This window comes from Ricinus communis, chromosome 8 (assembly GCF_019578655.1).
Source record: "Ricinus communis isolate WT05 ecotype wild-type chromosome 8, ASM1957865v1, whole genome shotgun sequence".
NCBI classification, from domain to species: Eukaryota; Viridiplantae; Streptophyta; class Magnoliopsida; order Malpighiales; family Euphorbiaceae; genus Ricinus; species Ricinus communis.
Genome location: NC_063263.1, coordinates 7160245 through 7175220, shown reverse-complemented (window position 1 = coordinate 7175220; position 14976 = coordinate 7160245). Strand labels below are relative to the sequence as shown.

General features: G+C 31.0%; 2 protein-coding genes across 6 annotated transcripts; one reads left to right on the top strand and one right to left on the bottom strand.

Moving 5' to 3' along the window:
* The first annotated feature begins 7108 nt into the window (after nucleotides 1-7108).
* On the top strand, nucleotides 7109-10206 carry LOC8284663. The gene is made up of 9 exons (XM_002521293.4): nucleotides 7109-7421; nucleotides 7541-7627; nucleotides 7716-7774; nucleotides 7887-7982; nucleotides 8095-8172; nucleotides 8515-8577; nucleotides 8872-9045; nucleotides 9390-9485; nucleotides 9987-10206. Exons 1-9 carry the CDS (start codon nucleotides 7241-7243, stop codon nucleotides 10059-10061), a joined length of 909 nt encoding a protein of 302 aa, XP_002521339.1. The 5' UTR covers nucleotides 7109-7240; the 3' UTR covers nucleotides 10062-10206.
* Nucleotides 10207-10294: 88 nt separating this feature from the next.
* LOC8284662 (protein ELF4-LIKE 4) lies at nucleotides 10295-14442 on the bottom strand. 5 transcript variants are annotated; one of them, XM_048378173.1, is made up of 3 exons: nucleotides 14062-14442; nucleotides 12590-12969; nucleotides 10295-10397 (listed from the first exon to the last, which is right to left on the bottom strand). In XM_048378173.1, the coding sequence occupies exons 2-3, from the start codon at nucleotides 12928-12930 to the stop codon at nucleotides 10310-10312; spliced, it is 429 nt and encodes a 142-aa protein (XP_048234130.1). In that variant the 5' UTR covers nucleotides 12931-12969; nucleotides 14062-14442; the 3' UTR covers nucleotides 10295-10309. The 5 variants fall into 5 exon arrangements, with proteins under 5 accessions (XP_048234130.1, XP_048234131.1, XP_048234132.1 ...); XM_048378174.1 differs by lacking the exon at nucleotides 14062-14442 and adding an exon at nucleotides 13441-13616; XM_048378175.1 differs by lacking the exon at nucleotides 14062-14442 and adding an exon at nucleotides 13202-13381.
* Between the last annotated feature and the right edge of the window lie 534 nt (nucleotides 14443-14976).

Sequence of the window (14976 nt, the reverse complement as noted above, 5' to 3'; positions counted from 1 at the left end):
TTACCTGTACATGATTGGGTAGCTAAGGCTGCTGTGAAAAACAATCTTCGCCTAGATTGGATGGTTAACCCTCCTGCTCTCTGATGCGTGTCTTTGTATGGCCAGTAATAAAATTTTCCTTTGATATAGAAAAAAAATGACCTGCACAGGATAACCAAATGCATAAGAGATATACTTTGATGGCACTTTCGACAAATTCAAGGACACTATAAAAGGCCCTCAAAAGACATAACACATGTAGTCCAGAATTGTAACTCCAAGGCATAACTCTTATCAACTAAGATACTGAAAAACAAAATTACTGATTACTTAGAAACAGAACACAAAAAAATTTAATTTCTTTCAACAAAAAGGAGTAAGCAGTCACAGTGGCTTACTTGCCTAATAAGCAATCAATTCATATTAATAACTTTGGATTACTGGTAATAGAGTTGTATTCAGAATGTGAATTCTCGAGTTCAAACTCCACTCGGATCTAATTTGTATTATTAATATGCTTATGATACCATATATTTACGATCAATCTCCTCACAACTATTAATTTGCTATCTCATTCGATGAGACCCTGAAAAATGGAGGCTTTGCCATGCAACTGAACAGTCTCCTTGAAAACAATTTAGTTGTTTTGGACACATCAGAAGTCTTCTTACAAGGTAAGAAATGAACCATTTTCAAATACCTATAAGCAACAGCAAAAAAAAGAATCCATACCTCATTCTGCTTAAACATAATGTTAAGCAATTACTACAAAAAAAAAAATTTAAAGGTTACCAACATCAAGTGGCTTTGATTAAGTGCAAAATGTAGGAGCTTCCAAACTCCAGGAACCTCAAAGAAGAGTTCAAAGAGACTAACAAACTCCAAATGTTTAATGTAAGCATTGTTGATGGATCCACTTTGCCCATCAATTATTTTTGGGAAAAGGGAGGAGTGTGATCAATGCTAGGCAAATAAGTTAAACATTCTGTCACTATAAATATTCTAAGCAATCATAATCACATTTTTTAGTCGTTTTGGACATCAGAAGTCTTTTTACAAGGTAAGGAATGAACCATTTTTAAATACCTATAAGCAACAGCAAGAACAGAATCCATGCCTCGTTCTGTTCAAACATAATGTTAAGCAATTACTACAAAAAAGAAAATTAAAAGTTACCAACATCAAGTGGCTTTGATTAAGTGCAAAATGTAGGAGCTTCCGAACTCCAGGAACCTCAAAGAAGAGTTCAAAGAGACTAACAAACTCCAGATGTTTAATGTAAGCATTGTTGATGGATCCACTTTGCCCAACAATTATTTTTGGGAAAAGGGAGGAGTGTGATCAATGCTAGCCAAATAAGTTAAACATTCTGTCACTACAAATATTCTAAGCAATCATAATCACATTTTTTAGTCGTTTTGGACATCAGAAGTCTTTTTACAAGGTAAGGAATGAACCATTTTTACATACCTATAAGCAACAGCAAGAACAGAATCCATGGCTCGTTCTGTTCAAACATAATGTTAAGCAATTACTACAAAAAAGAAAATTAAAAGGTTACCAACATCAAGTGACTTTGATTAAGTGCAAAATATAGGAGCTTCCGAACTCCAGGAACCTCAAAGAAGAGTTCAAAGAGACTAACAAACTCCAGATGTTTAATGTAAGCATTGTTGATGGATCCACTTTGCCCATCAATTATTTTTGGGAAAAGGGAGGAGTGTGATCAATGATATCCAAATAAGTTAAACATTCTGTCACTATAAATATTCTAAGCAATCATAATCACATTTTTTAGTCGTTTTGGACATCAGAAGTCTTTTTACAAGGTAAGGAATGAACCATTTTTAAATACCTATAAGCAACAGCAAGAACAGAATCCATGCCTCGTTCTGTTCAAACATAATGTTAAGCAATTACTACAAAAAAGAAAATTAAAAGTTACCAACATCAAGTGGCTTTGATTAAGTGCAAAATGTAGGAGCTTCCGAACTCCAGGAACCTCAAAGAAGAGTTCAAAGAGACTAACAAACTCCAGATGTTTAATGTAAGCATTGTTGATGGATCCACTTTGCCCATCAATTATTTTTGGGAAAAGGGAGGAGTGTGATCAATGCTATCCAAATAAGTTAAACATTCTGTCACTATAAATATTCTAAGCAATCATAATCACATTTTTTAGTCGTTCTGGACATCAGAAGTCTTTTTACAAGGTAAGGAATGAACTATTTTTAAATACCTATAAGCAACAGCAAAAACAGAATCCATGTCTCGTTCTGTTCAAACATAATGTTAAGCAATTACTACAAAAAAATAAAAAGGTTACGATCATCAAGTGGCTTTGAGTAAATGTAAAATGTAGGAACTTTCGAATTCTAGGAACCTCAAAAAAGAGTTCAAAGAGACTAACAAACTCCAGATGTCTAATGTAAGCAATGTTGATAGATCCAGTTTACCCATCAATTTTCTTTTGGGAAAAGGGAGGAGTGTGTGTGATTAATGCTATCCAAATAGGTTAAACATTCTGCCACTACAAATATTCTGAGCAATCATAGATCATATTTTTTAGCTGTTTTGGATGCATCAGAAGTCTTCTTACAAGGTAAGAAATGAACCATTTTTAAATACCTATAAGCAACAGCAAAAACAGAATCCATGCCTCGTTTTGTTCAAACATAATGTTAAGCAATTACTACAAAAAGAAAAGGTTACAATCACTAAGTGGCTTTGATTAATTGCAAAATGTAGGAGTATCCGAACTCCAGGAACCTCAAGGAAGAGTTCAAAGAGACTAACAAACTCCAAATGTTTTAATGTAAGCATTATTGAGAGATCCACTTTACCCATCAATTTCCTTTTTTTTTTCTTGGGAAAAGGGAGAAGTGTGTGTGACCAATGCTATCCAAACAGGTTAAACATTCTGCGCATGTGATCAATGCTATCCAAATAGGTTAAACATTCTGCCACTACAAATATTCTAAGCAATCATAGATCACAATTTTTTGTTGTGTCTTTTTACAATATAAGAAATGAACCATTTTTAGATACCTATAAGAAACAGCAAAAACAGAATCCACACCTCACCGTTCTGTTCAAACATAATTTTAAGCAATTACTACAAAAAAACAAAGTTACAATCATCAAGTAGCTTTGATTAAGTGCAAAATGTAGGAGCTTCCGAACTCCAGGAACCTCAGAGAAGAGTTCAAAGAGACTGACAAATCCAAATGTTTAATCTAAGCACTGTTGAGAGATCCTCTTTGCCCATCAACTTTTTTTTGGAAAAGGGAGGAGTGTGATCGATGCATTCAAATAAGGTACACATTCTGCCACTACAAATCTTCTAAGCAATCATATATCACAATTTTGATTAAATCAAGAAAGTTGATTCTAGAGAACCCAAAAACCATCAACAACTGATTTGAGATTCACAGAGATTTTGGTTTTGGGGCTCTAAAATCAATCCTAATCTGAAATTTCTTCAAATTACTAGTTGAATCCAAAATAACAAAGCTGAATAAGCACACAACATCCAAGAAAGTAGAAAAGGAAAACATAAAATTCAGATCTAAGCACTATAAATAAGGCAGATCTTTGATAAAAAAAATATCTAAAAAATATGAAAAGTAGAATAATAAAATATGTAATCACTCGAAAGTGGCATAAATAAAGTATATTTTACTATGTCTGATATAAAATATAAAAAAGAACAAGCATATTTTTTAAATGCAAAATACATAATAAATTAATAAAGCTGCTTCAGATCTATTTGTTTAGCTACCAAGAGAAAGAGAAAAAAAAAAAAAAAAAAAAAACAAGTGAAAATACATTATCGAGATTTCACCTCTGCTTAGTTCGATTTCTGCGCTAGTTTTGGCGTCCATGTGTATGGAATTCGATCAGAGAATTTATGAACTGACGATGTTGGAACTGATATTTTTGTTTCTACGGTCGAGATTAAGAGCTCAGATATTTCGTTCCTTCGTTTACTTCTTTTCTAGCTTCATCCTAATCGTGACAGAGTGACTGTGTTTATATGGGAGAGAAGGGAAAATGATCGTGAACCTCATAATTATATTAATAGAAATATAATTGGGTGATTACATCTATTCCACCTCTAACTTCCTCCAGAAAACCTAAGACTCCCTGAACTTCTGAAGAAGCCTTTAAACAATCCAAATTTGTACATCTGATTACTTTTAAACCGTTCAGCGCCAATGAGGCGCATCCTATTCGTAATTCATACCTATTGAATGTATCAACAAAACATCATTTTTACAAAATATCTTTTGATTTCTTAAAAGAATTTTATATTTAATAAAATACTTTTTAACCTTCGAAAAACTTTTAACATGATTTTTATAAAATATTTATTTAAAACCTCTGAAATTTGTAAAATATAATTTATAAAAATTAATGATGTGTTTTAATAATGATATTAAAATTCTTAAAGTTTTTTTTTCCTTTTTTATGCTTTCAAATTTTGAAGACAATAGAGATGGACAACTTAAATATTTAATTTATAATTTAATAGGTCTATAATTTATCATTTTTTTATCAATTAAATCTAAATTTTAAATTTTATCGAACGCTTTTATATATAACGCGTCACTAGATATTCTATCAATAAATTAATAAAATAAATATTATCTTTTATTTTTATAATTTAATTAAAATTTTAAAATCTAAAGTTATTTCACTTTTTTTAAAATTTAAATTAAATATATTTGAGCATTGGATAAAAAATTATAGATTATTTGCTAAATAAATTTAAATTAGGTGTATTTTACTTTTAAATATAAGTTCAAAGGCTATTGTTGAAAAAAAATTAAATTAAATATATTTAATCTTGAGACATAAATGTAGAGAGAAAATTAACCATTTGTCTCTTTTTACGGTGAATGTGAGAGGATTTAAATCTTATATTTTAAAATTTTCATAAAAATAGTAAGAGAAAATAGATGAGTCAATAATCTAATCCGCTTTTTAATTTTAAAATTGTAACCAATGCCAGTAAATTTTGAGTGATAATTTATAAAATAACTAATTACTTGCAACATTATAAGACAAATACAAAATATAGATTAAGATTGTCAAAATATGTGGATTTTATTTTCTTTTATTTTATGAGTGGTCATGATAGTTTACAGAGTATCACTGAGATTGCTTTCTATGAGAGAATTTAAATCAAGAGTTCTAAATAAATTTCTTAATATAATAGTTGAGTATATTGTATTTAACAATAAATCAAAATACTAAATATTAAAAAACTAAAAAAATTAGATGAAAGAGTTTAAGGCAATCTTAAGTCTAATTTTTGGGCGAAGGTGCTGACAAGTGGATTCCTCCTAATCCCAGTCTGCTTAAGTTCAACTATGATGCAGCTTTTACTCACAGCATGTGTTTAGCAGGAGGTGACATTCATCTCCAAAAAAACCAGAGTGTTAGCTATTAGCTATCAAAAGCAATGGATAAGAAACCCGCTTATTAAAAAATATGCGAATTCGATTCTTTCTAAATTTATTTAAAAAATTATTTACTTGAATTCGTCCTAATATAAATAGGAAATTTGCATACTAGCTGAATCTGATTAAAATCTGTATAAATTAAATAACTATTAAATATATTTATAAATATTTAAATAAAATATGAATACTCTGTATTATCTATATAAACATTTGAGTAATTAAATAGTATCTATTTATTAAATCTGTTTATAATAATTAAATTATAAAATATAAATTAATCAAATCTAAATATTCAACATTAAAAATATATAATATTATTAATACAATTCAAATATAAATTTAATAAAAGTAAGAATAGTATTCTAAATAATAAAAATATAATTTAATTTAATATAATTGAATTTATGTAATAAATATTTGCACTGTAAATTTAAATTTAAATTCGACATGAATAATAAAATTAAATTTTAAACTAATTCATTATTATTCGAATCGTTTGTAGGATTCAGAGTCTCCAACTATCATGGCTATTATTAGCTACCTCTTCTATTCGGGTTACTAAAGTCGTAGCCTTTTGAGATATTGTTTGTTGTGCACAGTCTCTGCTAATTATTCAAAGTATATTTTTGAATACGATAACATTATTTTGATTACCTCTCTTCAAAAGACAAGATTAGTTGCGGCTCGTATTTTGCATAGGACTGGCTCTTTTTCTCTTAGCAGGTTCTGATTCGATAGCATCTTCAACTTTGAATAATGAAATGGCTATTTGAGTTTATAAATTTCTCGAATCTTTGTAAGGCTAATTGTTAATACAATTCTTTAATTGTTTAAAAACAACCATACTAATCATAAAAATATAATTTGGATTTTAATATTTAATTTAATTTATTTAAAATTAAAATTATATAAACTTAAAATAATATTAAAAATGTAATGATCTAAACTCCCGTCAACTTAAGATAAACACATTTTAAATTTGAAATAATTAACAATAATAAAACCACTTAAAACAAGAGTGATTCAACACAATCAATTTCAAACTAAAACAAATCAAAATTACTATAATCTAAACATAAAAAAGTTAGAGTATGACTGTAATATTTAAAATTATAATCTATCTAACTAAAAATTTGGAATAACATGAAATATGCTTATTTATTGAAATAATATGATATTTTAGTAATGTTTAGTTATCATATATATATTTCACTAGTTTATTTATTATACTTTCAATTAAAATCTTTAAAATGAAAAGTTTCTTATAATTTACCTTCAAGTTTTGGCCTTTAGATATATTACAGATGAAAATACTATACGGTTAATTTAATAAATCACGTAATAAAATTTGCATAACAATTGTATAATTTCAATTGTCTAATGTGAAAAGTTTTTTTTGTTTTCTTATAATTCTCCAATTTTCCAAGAAAACATTAAAATACGGGAGAGGACATATTGAAAGCATAAAATATATTAAGATTTCCAATGATTGGAAACAAGTGACACATATATTTATCTCTTCACTTGTGAATGATCACCATATATCATATATTAATTAAGAAAATATTTAAATTAAATTACATAATTGATTTGAGGACAAGAATAATTTTGATTTTTTTTTTATCGTTTTTATATAAACAAAAATATTTCATTTGCAACTAAAAGTTGGAAAAAAAACAAAGATAATATGCTGTAGGTAGTCCATAATATGGTTATCCACTTTCGCGGCAATGAAAACGGCTGGATAGCGAAAAAGAAAAAGAAAAAAAAAGCACCAGGTCCAGGGGTCAGTAATGGCGGGTACCTTTTCTTCAATTCTGCTCTGGCAGTCTTGCTTATCTTTATCGTATCAGAATCAGAGCAAATCATTGGATTTCTCTCCAATCTTCCACACCACAAATAATCGTTCTCTTGTTCACTGCTCAGCGAAGAAGAAAATAGGCTTCATGGATCAAATTCTTGACTACATTGAAGGTACTATGCTACTTCATTCAAGTAATCTTCTTCTTCTTTCTTTTTTTTTTTTTTTTTTTTTAATTTTTGGTTAAATACTCAATTTTGGATAATGGGTTTTTGTGTTTGTTCAATTTTAGGAGGACCCAAGTTGAGGAAATGGTATGGTGCACCCGATCTTCTTCCTAAAGATGGATCTACTATGCAAGATGAGGATGAATTCTCAGGTGCTTTTTTTGTTGATATTTCTGGTTTCTATTTTTAATTTGCTTGCAGTTTCTTGAAAATAAATTTGGCGTTCACTTTGAAACGCAGAAGAAGAGGAAGTGAGAGATGCAATTCTTGTCACAGATGGGGACAGTGAAATTGGCCAGGTGTGTTTCACTATAAATTGCATGATTTCAGAATTATTTCATGCATAGAGTTGAGAATTTTGTTGATTACCTTAATCTGAGCACTGTGATCTCTAGCTTGCATAATGTGTAGATGGTAATACTGTCATTGATTGTCAAACGAGCTAAAGTTAAAGCATTGGTCAAGGATAAACGAAGTGCAATGGAGGCCTTTGGAACTTATGTTGAGGTGGGTGCATTTGTAATTCATGGTCATATCAATTGAAAGCTGCTCTGTCTCACTTATATATCCTTTTATGCGCTATAACTGCTAATGGTTTTTGAGTTGTTATCTTACAAAGTCAATGGCTGGAGATACAAGTAGCATGCTTTTCATAAAGAAAGCTCTCAGAGGTGTTCGCGCAATTATATGCCCAAAAGTATGTGTTTCAGAGTTTTTCCCTTCTATACACTTGCATATGCTCATTTGCATTATATAAATATTTGTACATTTGGCTTTTTCTATGTATGTTCTGTTATATAATGGTGTACAGTTCGCCATTATAAAAGGTTCTGTTACATATTTATATACAGGCCTCCCACAGTAAACGTTAGTTTCATGTTAACCAGCTAATTAGCAATCTCATATTTTATTTAGCATGCTTGTTCTTGACCTAACAGCAAACTAAATTTGAATTTCTTAGAGCCTTTTGTACAATGTTCCTTGTCCCATTTTATTGGCCATAAACTGCTCAGTGATTTCTCCTTGTACTTCTTCACAGGAAGGTTTCTTGTCTAGTGTTGGAAGCTTGAAAGGTGTAAAACATGTAATCTTGTTATCCCAGGTATTCATCTCTCCCTCACCTTCTTAAGCAGTTACTAAAATAAAGCATTGTGATCTGTAGATGGAAAAGGCAATTTAGCATTGATTAAATAACATAAATACAGTATACAAATTAGTTTAAGCTTTTATTTCAAACACCTTATATTTAGTGTTATTTATTTGTTAAACCTCCCAAGTGATTGGTGAAAATCCCAACAATTTCAACTCATTCATGAAGTTACTTTTTTTTCTTTATTTCATTCATTTTGTATTGCAGTACTCTTTGTAGATTATTGTGGTTTAATAAGGTTAACAGTTGTCTGTTTATAGAGGTAGCAGTGGCATTGAAGCTATGATGAAAAGCAACGCAAGAAAATTGACGGAGCAAGATGAATCAGCACTAGTGGCCTCAGGAATTCCTTGTACCATTATCAGAGTTGGTATGTTACAAAACACTCCTGGTGGAACACAAGGTTTTAACTTTGAAAAGGTATTTTTCCTATATTTTTATCCTGTCATAGTGTTGATAGAAGATGCATGGTATTGTGAAGTACATTTTTCTTCCATGTAGTTCATGGCTCCCAAGCCCATACTTCTGCAATTAATGTCTCAAATTATATCAAACTCGCACTGGTTGACCAAAATGGAAAGGCTTATTAACTGGACTTGACTCATCTTAGCAAGATGAGAGAAACAGAAGGGTTTAGTTCTCAAATTCTTGCAACTTTTATAGAAGCCTAATTTTGTTGGTGGCTTTGATGGGCATACGAAATTTATTTTCCTTTAGAATATACATTGGGCTAGAGCACTAACAATTCAACAACCTCATGACAGGGTTGTGCAGAGAAGGGAAGTCTTAGCAAGGAGGATGCTGCCTTCATTTGTGTAGAAGCCCTTGAGACAGTTCCTCAAGCAGAATTCATCTTTGAGGTTGGTGAAACATGAAAAACCTGTCTGATGAAATTATTCATTCCTGTACTGCCTTCCTGGGCATAAATCAGAGAAAGAAACTTCATTCTCTGTTCTTGTGAAAGGAAGGGGGCTGGTTGGTTTGACAAAGACAGAAACAACAGAGATGCGTGAGTTCAAACTTATTTTCAAATCAGTGTCCCGGATTGGCTTCAATTGTATTTGGAGGCACAAATATATTTCTAGAGAGAAAAAGAAAAAGAAAAAAAGTCATTTTGAAGATGTCATGATTAGTAATATGATGCAATGAGAACAAATGATCAATGTAGGATGAAGTGGACTTTTCTTGAGTGATGCATAAGATAGTGTAATGGTCTGTTTGTCAATGAAACATCCAAAATAACAGCGTTTGTTTACTCTGGCCTAGGCCTAGTCGTTGTCTTTTTTTTTCTTTTTTCTTTGTTTGTAATTGTTTCAGCAACTATATCACCATAATGTCTACGTTGTTTGATACAATAATAGGTGGTCAATGGAGAAGAGAAGGTTTCGGATTGGAAAGAGTGTTTAGCCAGATTGATGGAGAAAGCTGAGCTGTAACTTCTTCCAAGACGTTTCCTGGAAAGGCCAGGTCAATAATATTGCTTTGTTTATATTTGCTTTTCATTTGCAATTGTGATGCTTTCACTTGGTTGTGTAAAATATTATATATATATATATACATTCTTTTGTTCCCATATAAAAACTGCTATTCACACCAATCTAAAGTGATTTATTATTATCACTCAAAATTATCTTAGAACTCGTATTAGGTTGTCGATGTGTGTTAAAAAAGCAAAATTATGCCTTTAATAAAAAAAAAAATTCTCTACTTCTTTCAAAGGTTTAATATGTTGATCATAGAGATAAGAATATCCGGACATCCTCTCAGAATACCTGGAAACACAGGTTCACAAGATTAGAATGATATATGAATTTGGATATTCAGAAGTAATAAATTCTGGATATTTTTTAAACTGGGCTTATACTGGAGCATTGATGGAAAGTAGAGATCCAATAATTGAGTCTCCATAACATACAGATTGTGAAGAAGAGAGAAATGGCCTGCCTGCATGATTCAGGCACAATGTGGGTCACACAGATTTTGTACCTACAAGTTGCATTGTTCTCTGCTCTCTCACAAACTGTAGAACTGTCTTTTGTGTTCAGGAGAGGGAACTTTGCCTACAAGCCCACCTGCAACTGACACTCGATTCTCATCCACTTTTTATTATTATTATCTTCTCCAATAATGACCAAAGATATGATCATCACAGAAAGAACACATACAAAAACAGACATCAGAGTACGGACATACACACACATACAATCTTATAATCTTTAAAATTGCTTGATCCTTTCACCCACTTCTTGTGGAGGAGGAAGGAAAGGAGCATGTCAAGTTTTTAATTATATTTAAACTTTAAATCCTTTTCCAAAGGTCATTGAGATTCCCCGACAATGGCGTCTCTGATCTTTCCGTTTTAAAATTTGTAAATAAAACAAAATAATATAATAATACTCCACAAGCTACAGCTAACCTTACCCTTTTTCATCTCTAAGATATTCTTCCACTAGAGAAGCATCAATAATTGGAGATATGACTATATAATCAAATGCCAAAATCAACATATATAATAGGCTAGCCATTTCTAAAGCAATCACGCAGATCAAGAAAACTAATGAGTGGTTCCATGAACAAACTCAAGAAAATGCAAAAAGTTGCTGGCTCCACAAGAAAGCACCTTTCCAATCTAATTGTCTGTTTCTGTCAATTTTGTTTCACATGTTGAGGGGGGAACTGTAATGGCAACATCAAATTAAAATGTAAAAGGTCATTGCAGAACCAAGAATATTAAAAATAAAAAAAAAATAAAAAAAAAAGTAGAAAGGAGAATATTAGAGAGAGAAGCAAAGAACCTAAGCAAAGGATAAACAAAGTTTACTTAGTTCCACTCCTTAAAGAGCCATGGGACCGGCCCTTGTTCTGTTCCATGATTATCTTTCACTAAAAGTACTAATGCCTTAAACTACTACCTAATGTAGCATTTTTTTTTATTTGATTGATCGCGAAGATAATCAAAACAATTGAAAGATTGCAAATAAATTGGGAGAGACAGTGTTCAAAATAATTATCAAACAAAAGGTGATGTTCTAAATCACAGCTGTTTGCTGCAGAGATCAAAACTAATATTACATAAAGCTGCTTTCACCAATTGGAGCAAAAGCATTTTCAACTCAAAAAGGCCAATAATTCGCAAGGTCACAGCAGAAGTGCATGTTTCCACTTCCCCCACAGTCAACAAAAGGCAGAGAGAATTAACAATACAAGAGCTTTAAAAAGACAGAAATTCTTTGGCTATCTAAGGGTTTTAAAAATATAGAATATCATCAAATCTTAACAGTAATCTTCATATAGGACGCAGACATCATGAGGAATCTTTTGACAAACATAGGAAAAGAATAAAGTGGGTTGTTGAAAGTCCTCATCAAAAGCAGATCATGGTATATCACCAGAAAATGGCGATGATCATCAATAAAAAGACAAATCATAATTGGCCATCTCTAACAACCTAAAAAAATGAGTGGTCTTTAAGGGTTTCAAAGTTTTCCCTATAATGACACTTAAGTGATCAAAGCTTTGGTCAATCCAACATTTACAAAGATCAAATAAAGTACAGATGACAAATCATAACTACAGTGCATCCAATAATAGATCAAGCATAACAGGAAAGAAATATCAGGCACTAAAAATTAATAAATCATGTCCTATTCCAGGAAAAAGAAAAGAAAATAACAATGTCTATGGAATTAGACAATTAGTAAAGACAGCAACATAGAAAATGTAATGGGAGGAGCATTTTTGATTCAACAAGATGAATTAGTTCTACAAACTTTATTATCATAAATTTTGTTATATTGTTATCCAATCGATATGGTGAAAATTATACTAAACTTAAAACCTCAAGCACATCACTCATACAAAGCTCATAAAGTTTTTTTTTTTTTCCTTCAATATCTAAATACTGTTCTTATTCTACCACGAAGAAAGTACAGACTCTGTATGAAAGCTAAATTGGATCAATTACCCGGATCTAATTCTCTTCTGATTTCCTTTCCCATTGGACTTCAAAATCCCACTCGATTCCCCTTCTGATGATGCTTCCATTGACCTGGAGAAATTAGTAGAAAGATCTGCATAAAGATCAACCACCCTTCTAATGTTATTGTTTAGCTCTCTGATCAACCCCACATTTCGAGTCAAGTTATCAGGAATCTTGGATTCATGGTTTTGGTTGATTTCATTGATTAGCAACCTGTTCTGATCTAAGATGTCCTGAACTTGCATAAAACTCTTTTGAACTGTTTGCAATACCTTGCCATCTACTTGTGTTCCATTGCCTATGCCAGAAAATAAATCACCTTCCATTTCAGCTTCACTTCAGTCAATCAAACCCAGTCCTTTTTCCTGCATCCATAAATAATTGGGTTATACACCCAATAAGGAAAAGTAAGGATAAAAAACAATAAGCTACCTGTACTAAATTTGAAATTTCTAGAATTCCCATTGTTATTTAACCTGATCTCTTTTTTGCTTTTACAATTCTAATTTAAAAAATGAGGCCCGGAAAAGCCAAAGAATCAATTAGCCTATGTTTGTTTGAGAAGAAAATAGGGAGAAAGAGATTGACATTTCAAACCTAAAACCTTCCACTATCTTGGAAGCATAGCATCCATAACCACTAAATTAACCAAGTCTCATCCAATGGTTTAACTTGGTTAAGTGTCCTTGAATCATTTTTCTCAACCAATAACCAAACTTTGGGGACCAAGAAAATGTATTAAGCAGATAGAAAAGTGAAGAGAAGAAAAATGACTCAGTAGATGGATGGCTTTATGATTTAAAAAAAAAAAAAAAAGAAGAAGAAAGAAAGCATACCGCTTTTCACATAGAAAGGAGATTTTTCTTTTCCTTTCCAGAAAACCAAATGACAAAGTTAAAGATTAATAGTGGAGAATAACATCCACATTGAAATACCCAAAAAAATCAGTCGGTCAACACAGAACAAATAAGAAAAGTCCTCCTCCACAAGAAAACAACAACAAACAAAAATCTCAATAGGTCAAAATACTTTCGAAAAATAAAAAGAATGAATCAAATTGGTGTATGTACCCAGTACTATAATTATCAGCATGAGAAAGGTCCATATTTATTTCTCAAATGGGAAAAACAAAAGCAGATGCTTTTGTTATGTATATGCTTTCCAAGAAATAACCACAAAGCAAGAACAAGCAAAAAAATGGAAGACTTCTATTTTATAAGCATAGATTTAGCACCTTTAATTTTATTTTTTTTTAAATACCTTGCTCATTTACTCAAAACAAAAAACATTAAAAAGAAAATTAAGACTAAATAAGCGTACAAATTATGAACAACTAATCATCAAAACAAAACGAAACAAAGACAGACTTACCCATGAAGTCAAAAGACTTTAAAAAGAAAATAAAAACAGTAAGCAGAAAATCTCTTAAAATTTTATAGCAATTCCTATTGGCTTACCTTGAGAAGATGGAACATTTTTAGCAAGAAAGAGATGAAGAGATAGATGGGTTTTTAAGAGTCCAAATTTCTCGAGGGAAAAAGAAAATTTTCTCAAGAAAAGGAATTGGGAGAGAGATAAAAGAACACACAGAAAAAGAAGAAGAAAGAAACTGGAATAGAATGAAATCTTGTTGGTGTGGGTGTGAAATAGAGGTCTTGAAATCACGAACCAAGAGAGAGAGAGCGAGAGATTGAGTTATGTACAAGATTTAAATGACAGAGAGAGAGAGAGAGGAAATAATCGTTCATTACTTCATATATATTTACACACACAAACAAAAATATAACAACGTTTCTGTTGTGTGTTGTCTGTCTGTCTGTCTGTCTCTCTCTCTCCCCCCCCCCCCCCCCCCCCCTAACAAGCAGATATTTCTCTCTCTACCCAATGTCGTCTTCTTCTCCTGTTTACTTTCAGCTACTTGCTTTCTTTTCGATCTTATTTCTATTAATTTATTTACTGCTAATCACTAAAATGTCCTTATAATTTATCTTAATATGCGTTTTGGCCCAATCTTTAACATTAATTTATCACATTTTTCTCTCTCAAAAAAAAAAAAAAAGAAAACATTAATTTATCACATGTTTTCAATTTTCAAGCAGACTATGTTTGAGCCCTTTTCAAGATTCCATTTTATTTTGATCCTAAGCATTCCCCCTTATTCAAAAAGACAATTCACATGTGTTTTGGAACTATATTTTTTTAAAATTAGTCTAAATAGATAACAATCGTCTATAATTTCTTTTATTTAAACTAGATTCGATCAAAAGATCATATGATCAAATTAAGCTGATCTTAGGTGGCTCAATCAATTGTAATATTTTACTAGATAATGAATTTTTTTTATCTTAAAAAAAAAGAATAATTGAGCTATA

What these genes read in the sequence shown, in the direction of transcription:
- LOC8284663 (XM_002521293.4), top strand. Translation starts at nt 7,241, where the DNA reads ATGGCGGGTACCTTTTCTTCAATTCTGCTCTGGCAGTCTTGCTTATCT. An exon ending in AGATGAGGATGAATTCTCAG is followed by an intron (nt 7,628 to 7,715) that starts GTGCTTTTTTTG and finishes TTTGAAACGCAG; the next exon opens with AAGAAGAGGAAGTGAGAGAT. An exon ending in AAGGTTTTAACTTTGAAAAG is followed by an intron (nt 9,046 to 9,389) that starts GTATTTTTCCTA and finishes ACCTCATGACAG; the next exon opens with GGTTGTGCAGAGAAGGGAAG.
- LOC8284662 (XM_048378173.1), bottom strand. Translation starts at nt 12,930, where the DNA reads ATGGAAGGTGATTTATTTTCTGGCATAGGCAATGGAACACAAGTAGAT. An exon ending in CAGAAGAGAATTAGATCCGG is followed by an intron (nt 10,398 to 12,589) that starts GTAATTGATCCA and finishes CTGTGTTTCCAG; the next exon opens with GTATTCTGAGAGGATGTCCG.